The following is a 14,811-nucleotide window of genomic DNA, read 5'->3' as shown; positions in this document are numbered from 1 at the left end:
TCCTGTCTCCTGGCCTTTGCACCTGCTTCCCTCTGCTAGAAACACTCTTTCCCCTACATCTTTACCCAGTTAATGCCTACAGGCACTTCAAATGGAAGCTTAACTGCCATGTATTCCAGGACACTTTCTCTGACCACCCAGAGTAAATTAAACACCACCCACCTAGTTTGGAATATTCATCATATATTATCCCAATTACTAGTTACCTGTTTTCCCTGCTACGATGTGAGGTTCATGAAGAGAAGGATTTGTTCTATACTTTCAGATATGTTTTCCAGGCAAACAGGCAAAGAATGAAAGATAATCATAATACCCATTTTATGTGAGGATGTGGTTAAATAGGCACTTTCATATACCAAGAGATGAGGAGATTCTCATGTATTTCCTTGATATTCTCTCTCTCCCTCTCCTTCTGGCTGGAAAGGAGTACTGGTCGTGAAGAGTCTCAGATTTTACATTCTTCCCCAGCTTCCCTATCCCTTAGCATAACATCCAAGCTTTGAACATGACAGTTAAGACCAATGTATCGGGATCCCTGGGTGGCGCAGCAGTTTGGCGCCTGCCTTTAGCCCAGGGCGCGATCCTGGAGACCCGGGATCGAATCCCACGTCGGGCTCCCGGTGCATGGAGCCTGCTTCTCCCTCTGCCTCTGTCTCTGCCTCTCTCTCTCTCTCTCTCTCTCTCTCTCTCTCTCTGTGTGACTATCATAAATAAATAAAAATTAAAAAAAAAAAAAAGACCAATGTATCCCCAACATCTAAGGTTAGTGCCTGGCACTTGCTAGGTGCTCATTAAATATTTGTTGGAAGAATGAATGGATGGATAAATGCTTGCCAAGAGGGCTCATACTACAAAACATTTACACCAAGTTGATCTGAGCTAGAAAAAAAAAATGTAAGAAAGTATCATTATAAATTTCCAAAATGCTGTGGACTCACTATCTTCCCTTCTCACCTCTTCTCCAGAATGGCAGCGATCCCTGTCCCACTTACCAAATGAGAGGAGAGACACAGAGAAGCTAAATGACTCCTCTAGGGCCATGGTTAGTAAGAAGACAGTAGGCTTAATTCATGGGAGAAGAAAGATGCCTAAGATTGCAGGATCCTACACCCCACTCCTAATCTGGAGATCCGGCGTTGCCAGTAAGCACCTGAATTGTCCCAAGGTCCTAAACTAGGCTAATTCGGAGACGAACATCCAGATGGCCTTCATGTAATTTCTTCCAAGTCAAGTGCATATCAAGGGGGAGAAACGAAAGGTGCTTTGTGCAACAGGGCGCAATTTCCAAGAAGGCCAGCAGGTGGCGGCAGAGCACACCCAGGCGTCTGGTCTTTCTGGCTCACCTGCTGTTTTCCACCAGGTAATGCACAATTTTGTCCAGCACCTTCTCAAACAAGGCAGTGCGGATCCACAGGTGCTTGATGGCTAGTGGGGACAGGTTGGGCAGCTTCGGCAGCTTCCGCACATTCTCCTGGAGGCCCTGGATCTGATTTCACCTTCAAGACCAGTAAAGAAGAAGGATGAATATTCACAAAAGAGGAAATCCAACAGGACCAATATGCAAACAGCAACCTCTCAAGGAAATGAAGGGAATGGCAACCAAAACAACAAAAGAGCCCTTATTGCTCCTGGCAAGTGGGCAAAGAGTTGGAGGAATCATAATACCCAACAAGCATGAAGATGCAGGGAAATACACTTTCATACACTGTTGATGGGTAAGCCGGATTCTCATAGTGATTCCCTTCCCTTCCCTTCCTTTCCCTTTCCCTTCCCTTCCCTTCCCAGCCCAGGACTTCAGTCACACAGAGGCACCTTGGAGAGCTGTGGGCCCAGCATCTCAAAATTCATGAGAGCCTCACATGGGAAAACCCTTCCCTACCCTACCCTACCCTACCCTTCCCTCCCCCTCCCTTCCCTTCCCCTCCCCCTCCCTTCCCTTCCCCTCCCCCTCCCTTCCCTTCCCTTCTCTCTCTCTTCTCTTCTCTTCTCTTCTCTTCTCTTCTCTTCTCTTCTCTTCTCTCTCTCTCTCTCTCTCTTCCCTCCCCCTCTCTCCCCTCTCCCTGTCATGGATAAGTGGTTGCATGAATGAAGGAATGGCTCTCCCTTACCAACTGGCATGGTGATAACCACAGGGAAGTAAGTAAATAAGTGATCTAAAAGAAAAATTGGGTGAGGGTTGGAATTTATCCTTAACTGGGGCAAAGCCTGAGATGACAAGAAACTAGCCACAGAAAATGAAGTATGGGAACCGGGTGGTGGGTAGAACATGTGCAAAGGCCCTGGGGTAGGAAACAATCTGGCAGGTTTGGGGAGCAGAAAGGAAACCGGAGAGAGGAACTGGCAGGAGGCATGGGTTCTTGCAGAGCTCAGGGAGGAACGTGGAGTCAGGGGGACTGTCCTCTGCAGGGCGTGCCCTGCCCATACCCCATGCTCCATACTCACGTGCTCTCAATCAGCTGCTCCAGGTCCTGCACCTTGTGGCTCAGCTCCTCGGCCGGCGGGAAGTTCTTGCCCACTTTCATGAAGAGAGCTGCAATCTCGTTGTAGCACAGAAAGCCAGCCGCCCGCCGCCGCAGCCCATGCAGGACGCAGGCCTCCACAGCCGCTGTAGGGACATGACAGTCAGTAGGCCCTGCCCTGCCCACACTCCCATGCACCCAGCCCAGGACTTCAGTCACACAGAGGCGCCTTGGAGAGCTGCGGGCCCAGCATCTCAGAATTCATGAGAGCCTCACATGGGAAAACCGCATATGCCTCTCTCCCTTCCACTCCCTCGAAAGGGAGCAAGACAGCTGAGGAGTTAACCTATGCTCGCTGCCCAAGGTCAGACTATCTGCCCACATCCTTTCCCAGACACTAAGAAGTCGTGTGACCTCCAGCAACTACTTCCCCTCCTTGTGTCTCAGTTTCTTCATCTGAGAAGTGGGGAGAGCATGAACGTGCATCTTAAAAGGTTGCTGTTAGAATGAGGTGGAAAAAATGCATGGAAAGCACTTCACACAGAGCCCAGTACACAGTAAGTGCTTTAGGAACATTAGCTATTGCTCCTGCCAGGGAGAGAGGAGGGACCAGACCACAGGACTGTTGAGCTTTGTCTGGGCTCAAGATAAAAGTGACATAAACGTCACTACTGTGATTCCAGTAACAGCTAGCATTACAGATCTCATTCTCCCTCTGCCACAGCCAAGGAAGAAAGGACAACCATCCCCATTTTTCAGATGTGAAAACTGAGGCTCTAAGAAGCAAACGGAATTGCCCAGGGCCACCTGGAAAAAAGTGACCAAGTTGGGATTCAAAACTGGGCCTGAGGGGGATCCCTGGGTGGCTCAGTGGTTTCGCGCCTGCCTTTGGCCCAGGGCACGATCCTGGAGTCCTGAGGTCAAGTCCCGCATCGGGCTCCCGGCATAGAGCCTGCTTCTCCCTCTGCCTGTGTCTCTGCCTCTCTCTCTCTCTCTATGTCTATCATAAACAAATAAAAATAAATCTTTAAAAAAAAAAAACCAGACCTGAGCCCATGGTGTGCTCACAACACCTGTGTCTCCATGAAGGATTTGAAGAGAGGCTTCACTCATCATTTCCCGTGTCTATGTCTGCCCTGGGTGGTAGTCTGGGCTCTACCTCTAACTTGCTGTGTGACCTCAAGCAAATCACTTTCCATTTCTGGGACTTAGTGTTCCCTGCTGGGAGACAGTCCCTGTGGAGGCCACTCTGATGACCCCAATCTTATTTCTGGTACTTTCAGCAGGCCTCTATTAGTGTTTTCCTACCTTCTATCTCACACAGTGAGACCAGTGTGTAGTTTTAGCTTACTCAATCCTGGTGGAAAAAGCCCACGAAGTGAGTGTGCTAGTCGCCGTCACTCCAAAGAAGGAGAACGCCAACAGTCCAAGGGTTAAGAGCCCGGCCAAGGTCATGTTGTGTGCAAGGACAAATACTGAGAAGTTCTGGTTTAATTTCTTGTCTTGGGTTGTTGTTGTTGTTGTTAGCAATTACTTGGCTTTTATTTTTTTAATTAATTTTTTAAAATAGGCTCCACATCCACCATGGAGCTTGAGCTCATAACCCTGAGATCAAGAGTTGTGTGCTCTACCAACTGTGCCAGCCAGGTGCCCCAGTAATTGCTTGGCTTTGAATGAATGTCCACTTATTGCCTAATTTGCTTATGGGCTTAAAATAGTCTGGATAAGCATCTATTAAACACCTTCATTTTTGCTTACACACACAACACTTTTCATCCATTTATACTTCAAGAAGTTAAGTAACTATCCAGGTATTGGCAGCTTGGTTGACTCTTTCTGACAATGAATCCTAAGGAACGGTGGATCAGAGACCCCTCAGGGAGACCCTGTAGGCCTTACTCAGTGCCATCACATTTCTTCCCTCATCCCAAACTGTGGCTGGAGTTAGAGGATTATTGTGATTTTTATCACTTTCTATTCCTCTAAGTCTTTAATGGGTAGGTATCGTAGCACATTTTGAAATGGGCATGCCGATTATTTTCTTTGCAAATAAAGATGTCCGGGAGAAAAAAATATAGGTAAATACATTCCCATATTTACATTTGTGTGTATGTGTCCTTTCATATACATACATGTTCATGTAATTATGTGCATACAGACTCCTCTATATATACATAAATATGCAAGTATATAAATATACATATATATGTAGCTTAAACAGATCTCACTTCAAAAAACATAAAATTTTGCCAAGGTCACCCAACACACAAGTGGCAGAGAAGGGATGTGAACCCAGGTCGGCCTGGCTGCAAAGGGCCCAAACTGACGTCAGCAGGCTCCCAGGTCATGACGTGTGTTCCCACAGGTGGTACGCCCAGCCATCTGGATGAAGCCGAGGGCCCAGTCAGGTCTCCTCGCTCGGGCCTCTCTATGAGACCAAGGCCACGAGAGGGGGATTACAGCACGTCCTTCACCCCAACACATGCCAGTCATGAAATAATAAAGGTTTTTAGGGAGAAAGAAACTCCCCCACTTATACGTACACACTGATACGTAGAAACAGAATCCTGACTCCGGGGACACGCAAAACCTGCGTCTGTAGCCTGTAACCGAGGTGGAAGTATAGTAACAACCTGGCAGCATGGTTATTTCTGGAGCCTTGCAAGCAAAGCTGATTCAAGGAGAGACGTCTGAGTCATGCTCTGAGCCCTGGGCCTGCCTCCGGTGCTGAGCCAGCTGGACATGATCCCTCAGGATGGTGTGATGGTTCCTCACTCCCTGAATTTTTAAAGCCCATCCATCCCCTCCCATTATTTAGCAACAGCCATAGGCAGGGCGGGGGAAGGGGCACGGAGCCATTCCTCAGATGGAGCCATTCCTCAGATGCGAGACCCACATCACTAGGGGTGTGGGTTGGTGGCTGTGAACTGAGAGGGGAAAGCAGGCCCTCCGGCATCAACAGTGATTAACCCTTCGTAGGTTGCACGGGGGCCATTCTTAATGTCTTCTGGAGACATTGTTGTATTTCCAAATTCCCTAATGGGGCCCCTTGGAAATCTGAAAATAACGTTGGAGTTACAAAGCAAAAAAGCAGTTAAGAACCCTTGCTTGCACAAAGATGCCACTCCCCCAGGTCAGCCCACAGAGAAAGAAGCCACTTTCAAGGCCACAGGCCACGGGCTCACCACAGAAGGAGATGATGTGGCTGCTGTCCTCGTGGACAAACTTCCGTGTGACGGCCTCCTCCATGATCTGCTTCACCTGGAAGGCAGAGGCAGCTGGACGGGAGACCCAAATGCGACCCGGGTGTGGTCACCCCAAAGGGCTGTGTCGCTCCTCCTGGGCTTCTCAGGCCATCCACAGTGTTTTGATAACTGCTTTCCTTTCATACCCTCCTCACCCCGTCTTCTGTTAAGTCTGAGGCCTGTGGCCTAGAAGAGCTCCACACTTCACATTCTCCTGAAGCATTTTTTCGGGTGCTTGCTCTGCACTTTTCAGATGTCACACGAAATGTCATCTCCCTCCTTGACCCCATTATCTGAGACAGCCCTCCCCGTGACTCCATCCATTCCTCGTTACAGTTCCTTCAGGGTACTTACACTATTCCTGTCCTGTTTCTTTGCGTACCGTCTCCCTCCTCTGGGATATAAATGCTCTGAGGGCAGGGCCTCATCTGCCTCAGAGCCTGCAAACTGTGGCCTCCCTGATGTTAGGGGCTGAACTGTATCCCTGCCCCCCACTCATACGCTGAAACCTTAACCCCGAGTACCTTAGGATGTCATCTATTTGTCCACAAGGTCTTCAAGAGCTAATTATGTTAAAATGAGGTCATTAGGGTGGGCGCTCACCTGGTACGACTGGTGTCCTTATAAAAGGAAGTCTGAGCACAGAGCACTACAGAGGGAAGAGTCCGCCATCCTGGGAGAAGAGGGCCATGTACGAGAACACCCAGAACAGAGCTTTCCCTCACAGACGTCGGAAGGAGTCAATTCTGCCAACACCATGATACTGGACTTCCAGCCTCCAGAAGTGTGAGAACGTAAATATCTGGCATTCAGGTCCCCCCGGGTGTGGTAGCTTGTCATGGCAGCCGGGGCAGACGGACACACCCACCGTCAGCATCCTCACCATCACGCTCCACGTCCTCATCCCCCCAGCGGAGCACTTCTCTGCCAGAGGAGGAATAAGTGAACGAGTGAATGAGTTCTAGGCTTACCTGTATTAACTCACTGTACCCTCTCCTCAGCCCTGTGCGGGGTGGGCCTATTTTTATGAGAATGAAGATCAGAGAGCCTAAGCAGCCAGCCCAAGGTCACACAGTGTACAGGAGGCAGGAGCAGAAACCCAGGCTCTTGATGCTACTCTAGAAGCTTCAGCCAATGGCTTGTCTCTGAAAATAATAATGCTGCTCTAGCTTACACACACTTGCACAGCACTGTGGTAAGCACACATGGTATTATGGAGTCACATGCTGAAGCCCTATTCTCCCCCTCCTGGTGTGATGGTATTTGGAGGTGGGGCCTGGGGGGGGGGGGGGTAATCAGGGTTACACAAAGTCCTGAAGGCAAGGGCCTCAGGATGGGCCTAGTGTCCTTAAAAGAAGAGGAAGAAATCAGAGCAAAGTGAGACGGTGGTTGCCTGCAAGCCAGGAAGAGAACCCTCACCGGGAGCTGAATCTGCTAGCACCTTGACCTCGGACTTCTCAGCTGGCAAACTGCAAGAAATAAAGGTCTGTTTAGGCCACTCTATCTGTGGTGTTCTGCTACGCCAGTCTGAGCAGAGGCACGCAGCAAGCCCCACATAATCCCCACAGCATGGTTCCCAGGTGGCCCCTACCACCCACTTCATTCACAAGAAAATTATGAAATGCAGAGGTATCGGTTACTACCTAGCCAAGGTCAGAACATCCAAGGTCATCCTGCTGAGGTTTCTACGCTGGGCAATCTGACTCCAAGGGGAGCCTCTGCCCACTCCACTCCACTCCAGAAACAGGGGTCAGATGCACTTACTGGGGTCACCGCCCTCCGTGACACAACAGAGGAAACAACCCCTTCCTCTTACTCTCCCTCTCTCCAGAAGGCCGGGAGGACCCCCTAACCACTGTCTGTGGTTCATAGCAACACTGGTGCTCTTATTTCCCAGCTCAGCTCAAGCCGGGGTGGAGTCTGGGGGCTTCGGCCTCTCTCTGCTACATGATGGCCTGGCCCAGCAAAACTAAGATTCAGAAGTCCGCTGTTGGCAAAAACCATGGGCAGAGTTCTTGGGAGGGGGGGGTTCCTGTGTGCTTGAGGGAGAGCAAAAGGGCTTTCCAGGTTGGGGCACGGAGTCCAGGGAAGGCTACTGGCCCCTCCTTGGCCCCTTGGACAAGAGCTGATCACATGGTAGGTATCACAGTGTGCCCCACAGAACCCTTCAGGACTGGAGGCTGCTTAGGGGGGTGCTGGAGAACCCTTAGAGGGGTTGCCAGTCCCTTAGAGGACAGGGGACTACTTCAGCCACAGGGAGAGCCTGCCCCAAGGTCTCACTGCTTCCCAGGGTGGCCCTCACCCAGAGACTGGAGCAGGCGGGCCCTGAAGATTTGGCATCCTCGCCCCAGCTTGGGACAGCTTTGAAGGGCCACAAAGCTCCCTGGGAACTCGCCGTGGCGCTTCCATGAAAGCCCCGTGGCCCATCTTCTCCTTTGGCCCTCTCCTGCTTGCTTCACTCTGCTCCCCGGGTGTCAATCCCAAAGGCATACCCAAATAAGCCTGCATGCTGACCTCCATCTCCACAATGGCCTCCACTCAGGTACCGCCAAGCCAAAGCATGCACACATGTGAGCAACAGTCAACAGGGAGACGTCGTCGTAAACAGTTCAAATGCTCATGAATGCAGTTCGGCAGGAGGCCCTGGCACTGAGGGCACAGAGCAGCAGGGATGGAGTCAAACAGTCCTGCCCAGGACGACCTTTCACTCCAATGAGCCAAAAGGTAGGACAAGCTAAGACAGGCACAGGGCAAATGTGACATTGCCCAGCAGGGCCAGCAGCACCAGCACCAGGTGGGACCTGGTAGAGACACAAATGCTTGGCCTCCGACCCATGGAATCAGCAACTCCAGGATGTTTATCAAGCTCTCCAAGGAAATCGCACGCAAGCTCAGATGGCAGCAGGAGGTGCGAGAGGATAGAAAACAGGAAGCTGTCCCAAAATCCTTAGGAAGAGATTCAGCAGTCACGGCTCCTGTCTGGGACCTTCCCCACACAGCCAGCCCCTTCTGGCCACCTCTCCTGGGCCCCATGTCAGACCAGGGGAGGTAACAGTTGCGGCTTCCTCACTATTACCACCACAGGGTGCTGCATCCTTGGCGCACCCCACCCTGCCTTGGTCAGTAGTGCCTTTATTAAATTCACCTTACTGTACTCCCTTTGGGGGAATCCTCTGTTTCCTATCGTTACCCAGACTGGACACACGCGCTGTCTCAAGTCCAAACTCTGCAGAGTGGAGAAGGTTGTCTGTTTATCGCTGTGGACTCTGAAACTCAGGAAGGGCAATCCCCAGGGAAGGCTGGCTCCAGGACTCTTGTCCTGGGGATGGATCTGGGGTGGGGTGGGTGGTGGAGGTGCAAATGCAGCACCCGTGGGTAGTGGGTAGTGCTCAGCCTGGGGAGGGGCCCTGACAAGTGAGGTGCCCCCCACTTCTGCTGGCTCCCAGCTGTGGGCTAGAACCCGTCTCCAGAAGTTAGTAACAGGCTGCCAGCCTGAGGCCAGAAGAGGAAATTAAAAAGGCAGCGGGGTGGGGCGGAAGTCTCCCTGGGAAGGACCCTGAGAGCCTCCCAGGAGAGAGCAAGGGCTGCAGGAAGAGGCTGTGACCCACACCCTCGAGGGCGGGCCCTATCCCCAGGGAACTGGCCAGACCTGTGGGGGTGAGGGAGAGGGCCACAGAAGGCCTCTGAAATTCAGTTCAACCACCTTTCCCTTCTCAGGCGCCAGGCATGAGCTTGGACTCAGTCGGCTGTGAAAGCTGACAGATGTGAGGGACCTCGGGGTGGTCTGGGCATGGTGGCAGTGGCAGGTGGCCTCCCGGCCCCTCCCCAGCCTCTGTGATTTCTCTAATCTTCAGCCCTGGGATCATGTGTGATTCAGGCAGCACAGAGGCAGTGGCTGTGGTAGCTGGGACTCGAGGCCCACAGACCTCCATCTGCATCCCGGCTCAACCCCTCGTGTCCAGGGCGACGGTTAAATGGGCTGCTGTTTGCAAAAGGGCAGGCCTGGCTAGGACATAGTAGAAGTTTCATGATGCTAAAGCTTGCTGCCATTTTTTATTTTTTGAGCACTCACTGTGTTCCTGGAACTGTATATAGCGTGACAACCCAAATGAAGTGGATTACTGAATTATTCCCTTTTCCCAGATGGGGAAACTGAGGCAGGGAGCTGTTCGATAACCACCCCAGGTCATGCAGAGGAGGCACGATCAGACCCAGGGCCTTTATTCTAACAAATACTTTGTCTCATAGCAGAAGTTGGAGGCCATTTTGAACAAAATGCTTTTGTTATTGCCCAGCTTAGAGTGAGAGAGTATGTTTACTGAGCACCTACTATGTGCCGGGGTCTCTGTACAGAATACCTTGTTTAATCCTCACAGGAACATCATCATCCCCATTTTAAAGCTGCATAAACTGAGGTTCACAAGAGTTTATGCAATTTGCCCTAAGGTTACAAAACCAGGAAAGGGCATGGTCAGGACCTCTTGAACTTAGGTCTCACAGTCAGCAATGCCTCCAGCCCTGCCCAGAAAGGGGTCAGGCCCTCTAAAATCCCAAAGTGCTGAGAAACCTATGAGAAAGGGATTCCTAGGTCTCGCCCAACATGGAGACCAAAGAAGCACTAACTGCAAGTCAGGAGTCCTGAGTCACCCGGACCGGACTCTGCCACCCATGTCCTGTGGGGGCCTCTTCAGGGCAGGGAGACCTCAAAGGTCACAGTGGTCAGGAAGCTTTCATCCCTGTCTAGCACCCATTCTAAGGAGTCCTCCAACATCTGCTTGCATTCCCCCAGTGATGGGGAGCTCACTTCCTTCAGAACCAGCTTGTTAGCTCTAACGACAGGATGTTAGGAGGCAGTGGAGAGGCTAGGAGCCAGAATGTGGAGTCACTGACCTGACATCGAATCCTTGACCACTCATGATGCTGGACAAGCTTCCTCACTTGTCAAATAGGGTGGATGATCATAGTGTCCCTGCCTCATTGGGTAACGGGAGCCTTGCAAGAGCCCTGTGGAGACAGTGCCTGGCACATGGTAGGGATTCTACAAACAGGAGCCAGTCTTAGAGGATAGGGACTGCCTAGTTCAGGGCCGGCCCACAGTAGATATTCATGAGTGTGAGCTATGGGGCCCTTCAGCTCGATGCACTTACCCCAGCTTCCCATCCAGGGGCTATTTAGGACCTCACTGGCCTCTGGGGCAGTGGCCTGGCCCCACCCCTGCTCGTGGGATCTCAGACCATCAACCCCTGTCAGCCCCACCCTGCAAATTCAGGAACCAGCCCCGCCCTCCCACCCTCCACCTGCAAATATTTCAATAGCACACAGGAGAAGTAATCAATCTCAGGAGGAAGGCAGGCAGGGAAACCGAGGCCAATCCGAAAAGCAGGAAGACGGGACTCGTGGGGGCTCCCCGGCCTGCCGTGCCTTCTCCCCACCCCATTCCTGCCACCTGCCCACTGATACCCAGATAGCCTCACGTGGCCCACCTGGAACCCTGCTAGGTTCCAGATCAACTCACTACTCCCGGCTGCCTCTCCACACAGTGCCGTGCTCACCGCTTTTATGCCTGGATCGGAATAATACAGCCCAGCGTGCAAGGCTCCCATAAGGATTATGGAAAGTATCAGCAGAGGGCCTCTAACAGGACCCAGCATAATACAGCTGGCATCCTATAAAGGGAGGCACCTTAGTAAAGCCAGTAAGAATAGGAGATCAGGAGTCACCAGGCTCAGGTCAAATTCCAATTCTGCCATTGGCTGGATGACCTCAGGCCTCAGTTTCCTTATCTGTGAAATGGAGATGATATACCACCTGTCAGGGCTGCTATGTGCAGATTTCATGAAAAAAGCATGCACAGCGCTCAGAATGGGAGCAGGAGCTCAGAACCACACAGTGTAAAAGCTTCATGCATGTCACTCTCTACCCCCTTCTGCTGCTGTATACTTTTGCTTAGAATTTATCACGGCCTGACTTTCACTATACACCTGCACGCTTATGTGTGTACTGTCCATCTCTAGGACAGCGCTGGGCAAACAGGAGGTGCTCAATCTATGTTGGGTGATCGATCACTCTGATTATATTAGTAACACACGCCAGCAGCTCATGCTCATCAGGTTTGGTTCCAGTGTCTTTAAGGCCCTCTGGCACCTGATCTCATTTGCTCTGTGTTCAAGGCCAGGGTGGGCAAACGTTTTCTGTGAAGGGTCAGAGAGCAAACACTTCAGGTTTTACAGCAGGACCGCCAGATAAAAACACAGGCTGCCCAGTGAAATCTAAACTTCAAATACATATGGAATTTCTTTTAGTCTAAGTATGTACCAGATACTGTGCAGGCTTATACTAAAAGATTCTCTGGTTTTTCTGAAATTCAAATTTCAGCAGGCGATCTGAATTTTTATTTGCTAAATCTGTCAAACCTATTTTCAGGCCACATACCGTCTATGTCCCATCCTCTCTCGTTTTCACACCCCTTTTTAGGATGTAAAAACCATTCTTGGCTTAAGGGCAGTGCACACACAGGCTGGATTTGGCCACAGGGACCCCTGGCATAAAGCACCCAGCACTGTGCCTGTGGCTCACATTAGGCCAAAATAAAAACCAGCCGAGCTGCCACCTGCTCCTCCAAGTCCTGCTGCCTCGGTGCTGGCTCAGAGCACAGCTCACCCCAGCTGGGGTCCTGGGTGGTTGGCGCCTGGCAGTGCAGCTGGGTGAGTAATGCTGAGCCAGCAGGAGCTAATGAGATGGAGGCCCCCTGCCTCTCCCGGCCGCGAGAAACTCACAGTGGAAAGGCCGGTTCATTTAGGGTGTCTGGACCGCCTTCAGGGTGACTTAAAAATAGCTCGCAGCATCTGGGCAAAGTGAGGAGGAGAGGGGAATGAGCAGAGGTCAGCTCTGCCTCCCGGGTGGGCCTCCTGGATGCTGAACGCGAGATGCACATGCCCTAGCAGGCCAGCATGTCCAGCCCCGCCTCGGACCGCGGGCCCTCAGACCCAGCCGTGGGTGTGCCTTTGCCCACATATGCCTTCTGCCAAGGGTCCCTCCCGACATGCTGCAGCTAGCTAAGTGCAACTCAGGCTTCAGCCCAGGTGTCACCTCCTTCTGGGAGCCTTCCTGGACTCTCCATACCCAAGCAGGGATAAATGTACCTCTTCCATGTTCTGCCAACACCTGCCTTCCCAGCACTTCCCTTCACAAGAACCACAGCTGTCCCTCATTCACTTAACATTTATGGAGCACCTCCTAGGAGTTTGGTACAAGATGACGAGCAGATAGAATCCCTGCCCTTTGGACATGGCAGTCTACAGAGACAGATACTAACCAAGTACAACAAATGGGTACATGACAACAAAAAAGTAGGCCAGTTCCCTGCAGCAAAAGAATTTAGTTCTTGGAGAATAACAAAGGAACTTGAGCTGATGAGGTAGGTCTAGCGGTCAGGGAGGGCTTCCTGGAGGAGGTGATGCTCAAGATCTAAGGTGCAAACAGAACTGAACTCTCTGGTTTCTCCAACTCTAAACCAGAGGAGGAAAATGCTGCCCCTGCAATTGCCCCCCCCCCCCCCCAGCCACCCTAGAGCTCAAAGGAAGGAACAGATGGAAGGACAATGTGGCAGGGAAAGGCACGACATGGAAATAGCTGGCGGCTTTTTATTTTTTAATTTCTTATGGGGGAGGGGGCGCACAGGAGGTGAGTTGGGAAGGCCTGGAACAGGGCTGCGAGCTGTGACTGCTTCTACCATGGGGCCCTACCTTCCTTTCCTGCCACATCCTGTCCCCTCCCCACCCCTTCCCACGCCCAGCTCGGTCACTTGTGCCATTCCTTCTGTAGGATTCCCACCCCTGCCTTTGCTTTGTGCTTTGTGCAGTCCCCTGCACCTGATATCCTCACCCACTCCGACCTCCATCTCCAGCTCTGGCAAAACCACTGCATCTTCTGGGACTCACTAAGGTGTCCTCTGCCCTCCTTCCCGAGCCACCCCCACCCCCCACCCCCTAGGCAAAGTTGATGGGACCTCCTCCACTTCCAAGCTCCAATGGTCAGCTATGAGCACTGGGCTCTAGAGTCAAACTTCCAGAATTCAAACCCCAGCTCTTGCACAGAATCTTGGGCAAATCTTTCCCATCAGTAAAATGGGTATCTGTATTTGCCTCACAGGCATAAGATAATACATCAAAAGCATTTAACACAGTGGTAGCCGCACAGTAAGTGCTTTACACACTTATTTATGAGGTGTTCGCTGAGCCTGGCACCATGCTTGGGGCATTATTTTATTGAATCCTCAGGGTAATTAGGTGAGATGGGTGTGGGTGCATATTTTTACAGATGAGGAAACTGAGTCTTGGTGAGGTCAAATACTTGCCCAAGAGCACATGGCTTTTTTTGTTTGTTTGTTTTGTTTTTTTTTTTTGCACATGGCTTTTTTTTTTAAGTTTATTTTTTTATTTTATTTTTTAAAGATTTTATTTTATTTATTCATAGAGACAGAGAGAGAGAGAGTGAGGCAGAGACACAGGCAGAGGGAGAAGCAGGCACCACACAGAGAGCCTGATGTGGGACTCGATCCCGGGTCTCCAGGATCATGCCCTGGGCTGCAGGCGGCGCTAAACCGCTGCGCCACCGGGGCTGCCCGTGCACATGGCTTTTGAGTGGCAGAGTGGGGACTCGAACCCACGACCATCTGCCCTGCACTGAGCCTGGCACACAGTAGGTTCATTTATTCATTCAATACGTACTGGTGCATCCCACAAGCTACGTGGGTGCTTCACATCCATGAGCCCCAAAGATTCATAACAAGCATGCCATGTGGGTGCCATTGCTACTACTCTATTTTCCCAATGAGGCAGCTGAGCTAGGAGGGATGGAGACCATCTGGTTCGTGAAGAGGCTGGGATCTGAATCATCTCCAGCTTCGGAGTCCCAGGTGGCCAACTCCCTGCTCCTGAAGTCCTGGCCCTGCAACACCAGCCAGGTCCACCTCTGCCCTGCCAAACCTTTTCACCACTGACCTCCCCAGGTGTGCCCAATACCACCCAGCTCCCTCTCCCCTCTGCACATAGGTCTCCAATGGAGAATCATGGTAGCAAGAGGGAAACCTTCAACCTGAAACACGT

At 51.4% G+C, this 14,811-nt stretch overlaps 1 protein-coding gene across 8 annotated transcripts in view; it reads right to left on the bottom strand.

Annotated features, from left to right (window-relative positions):
- The window catches only part of LOC140597417 (small G protein signaling modulator 1-like), an 80,478-nt gene that overhangs the window by 53,368 nt on the left and 12,299 nt on the right, over positions 1-14,811 (bottom strand). For 5 of the 8 annotated variants that reach the window (XM_072745679.1, XM_072745683.1, XM_072745680.1 and 2 more), the window contains exons 3-6: positions 5,645-5,720; positions 5,003-5,062; positions 2,443-2,605; positions 1,344-1,496 (exon numbers count right to left, since the gene is read on the bottom strand). In XM_072745679.1, the coding sequence (XP_072601780.1) occupies positions 1,493-1,496; positions 2,443-2,605; positions 5,003-5,062; positions 5,645-5,720 (303 nt within the window). In that variant the 3' untranslated portion in view covers positions 1,344-1,492. Of the gene's footprint in view, positions 1-992; positions 1,497-2,442; positions 2,606-5,002; positions 5,063-5,644; positions 5,721-14,811 lie in introns of all 8 variants that reach the window. The other 3 variants (XM_072745686.1, XM_072745685.1, XM_072745682.1) reach the window with 2 other exon arrangements.

Source organism: Vulpes vulpes, unplaced genomic scaffold (genome assembly GCF_048418805.1).
Source record: "Vulpes vulpes isolate BD-2025 unplaced genomic scaffold, VulVul3 u000000663, whole genome shotgun sequence".
NCBI classification, from domain to species: domain Eukaryota; kingdom Metazoa; phylum Chordata; class Mammalia; order Carnivora; family Canidae; genus Vulpes; species Vulpes vulpes.
Note: the sequence above shows the minus strand (reverse complement) of the source record. Positions and strands in the feature narration are given on the sequence as shown.